Here is a 2,797-nt window from a genome sequence, read left to right as displayed (position 1 = left end):
GTTAAAATTACAGAGAAGGAAATTTAAGCTTGGTATAATGAAGGAATATCTTTAAAGAAACAACTATTCAGGGGTGGCTAGGTGGCTCGGTGGATAGAGCACCAGCACTGGAGTCAGGAGTACCTTGGTTCAAATCCCATCTCAGACACTTAATAATTACCTAGCTGTGTGGTCTTGTGCAAGCCAGTTAACCCCATTTGCCTTGCAAAAACCTAAAAAAAAACTATTCAGAAGGCAACTGGATTGCCTTGCCAATGGACCCCACTGCAACAACTCACTAAGCATGTTTTTATTTTATAAAAAAGTGTGAAAAAATTAACTTTCATCACTAGAGGAGATTTCTTTTCTTCTGTGAAATGTAATAAATGGATCCCAAAGTAATCATATATATCTGATATTCAATGAAATTAAATAATATTATGAAAATTTTTAAATTTATCAATTTTAAGCATAGAGACATTCACTCTTCTTTTTTAATATTTGTACAAAACAAAGCTTTCTCACTTAATTCTATGTCTTCTAAGTTTGAAAACCTGTTGAGAAACTCAGAATGCATTAATAGGAGGAAAATATTTCCATTATTTTACAATATTTTTACACCATGTAGAAAGAGTATTTTTAAATGAAGATAAAAATGATTTGCTCAAAAAGCACAAAATTAGGCTAATAACCAAAACAATTTTATGGCATAATAGTGAAAGAATAAAATTTTTTAAATGGTTCAAATTTCCTTGATTTACTCTAATGAATAAATTAATCTTTCTATTTCTTTTTCCTTTTCAGTCTCTATACACTTTTCTATCAAATTACTCTTTCTTTCTGTCTACATATCTGGCTAAATCTCTCTCATTCTCTGTCTGTCTCTTCTCTCTCTCTCTCTCTCTCTCTCTCTCTCTCTCTCTCGCTCCCTCTCTCTTTCTCTCTCTCTGCTTCTACCATCCAAGCACAATTACATTCATCTTTTGTTCAAAATTATGTTAGGAAAATACTAGAATTAATTATATATGAAAGAGAATATCAACTGATCATTGTAATCAATTGAGTATTGATAATTTTTTCACCTTGGTCACAATCTAGCCAAAGACATTGGAAATTTTAGGCAGTTATCTTTTATTTCCAAATGGAATCTCTTGATTGGTTCTCATGGATGTATATATAGTCATTGCAATCAAAAAGAACTATAAATATGGTTTTTTTCTCAGAATTGTGAAGCAAAATAAAGGAAAAACAAACTTTATTGTTTTCATGGTTCTATGAACTGATTCATTTAGGAAGTAGCTTTTTCAGTGCACTAATGACATCCTTATTTCTCAGACTGTATATCAAAGGATTAAACATGGGTGTCACAATAGTATAGAAAAGAGCAAACACTTTAACAGATCCTGTAGAATGACTGGATTTTGGTTGTAAATACACAATACTTCCAGACCCATAAAATAAGCCCACAGCCATGAGGTGAGAGGAACAGGTGGAAAAGGCTTTGGATCTCCCTGAGGTCGAAGGTAACTTCACGATGGTGCTTATGATTTTGACATAGGATATGAGTATCAATAAAAAGGGAGTTATGACAAATGTCAATGCAACAAAATGGACAGAGACCTCTGTTTTATATGTGTCCCCACATGCCAACTGCAGTAAAGGTGGCGCCTCACAGAAAATATGGTTAAGTTTGTTAGGACCACAAAAATTCAAACAGAAAATTTGATATGTCTCCTCTATCAGTACTGGGACCCCAATAATCCAGGATGCCACAACTAGTTGCACACAGACCTTGTGGTTCATGATGAGGGGATAGTAAAGAGGCTTGCAGATAGCCACGTAACGGTCATAAGCCATCACAGCCAGGAGCAAGCACTCTGCCACTCCCAGAATGTAAAGGAAGCAAGTTTGTGCAGCACAAGCTAGGAATGAAATAGTTCTCTTCTGAGTCCAGAGATCTGTCAACATTCTGGGGAGAGTGACTGATGTGTAACATATTTCCAAGAAAGAAAAGTTCCCAAGAAAAAAATACATGGGAGTATTGAGAGCTGGGTCAATCTTGGTTATGATAATGAGGAGGCCATTTCCTGTCAGTATACTCAGATACATGATTAAGAAAATCCCAAAAAGAAATCCTTGTAGTTTGGGGAGATCAGAAAATCCCAGGAGAATGAATTCCACCACAGCTGTAAGATTGTTCCCTGCCATTGTTTCTTTCTTTTCCTGCAGAAACAATGAATGTGGATCCAGCTTATGTATTTCCTTCATGTTCTCATTTTCCCTTTTGTCAAAGAAGAGAAAGTTGGATATTTTGATCAGGAATATTCCTCTTACATTTAACTTATTACTAATTTGTATCTTTCAGTCTATCTTTCGTTGCTTATGGCATTATTTTCTGTATTAGAATACTTTCTCCAATATTCTCAACTTATCATAATGCTACTACTCTTTTAATGGTCAGGTTGTTTCTTCTCACTCTTCTGAGTAGAATTTTCACTCCATTATCAGTCTTCACATTTCCTCCCTTTTATAAATAACCATTTTGCAGGATCCATATTAGACATTTGTCAATTAACAAATCCTTTCTCATAACTTGAATTTTTTCTCAATCTATATCTATATTCATATTGATATCTATAATGTATATCTATGCTTATATATCTGTGCATTTATATTCATAATTATATCCTTGTCTTATCTATATCTATATCCATGTCTATAATGTTACTATATCTATACCTATCTATTTATATTTGTATCTTTTTCTTTATCTATACCTGTGTATCTACATATTTATATGTACATATTTATATCCTGA

General features: G+C 33.5%; 1 protein-coding gene across 1 annotated transcript; it reads right to left on the bottom strand.

Annotated features, from left to right (window-relative positions):
- Positions 1-1,263: 1,263 nt before the first annotated feature.
- On the bottom strand, positions 1,264-2,187 carry LOC141516862 (olfactory receptor 10AG1-like). The gene has a single exon (XM_074227825.1). It carries the CDS (start codon positions 2,185-2,187, stop codon positions 1,264-1,266), a length of 924 nt encoding a protein of 307 aa, XP_074083926.1.
- Between the last annotated feature and the right edge of the window lie 610 nt (positions 2,188-2,797).

The sequence above is a fragment of the Macrotis lagotis genome, chromosome 3 (assembly GCF_037893015.1).
Source record: "Macrotis lagotis isolate mMagLag1 chromosome 3, bilby.v1.9.chrom.fasta, whole genome shotgun sequence".
NCBI lineage: Eukaryota > Metazoa > Chordata > Mammalia > Peramelemorphia > Peramelidae > Macrotis > Macrotis lagotis.
Note: the sequence above shows the minus strand (reverse complement) of the source record. Positions and strands in the feature narration are given on the sequence as shown.

Bases quoted from the DNA above. Each gene is read 5' to 3' on its own strand.
- LOC141516862 (XM_074227825.1), bottom strand. From the start codon at position 2,187: ATGGCAGGGAACAATCTTACAGCTGTGGTGGAATTCATTCTCCTGGGA.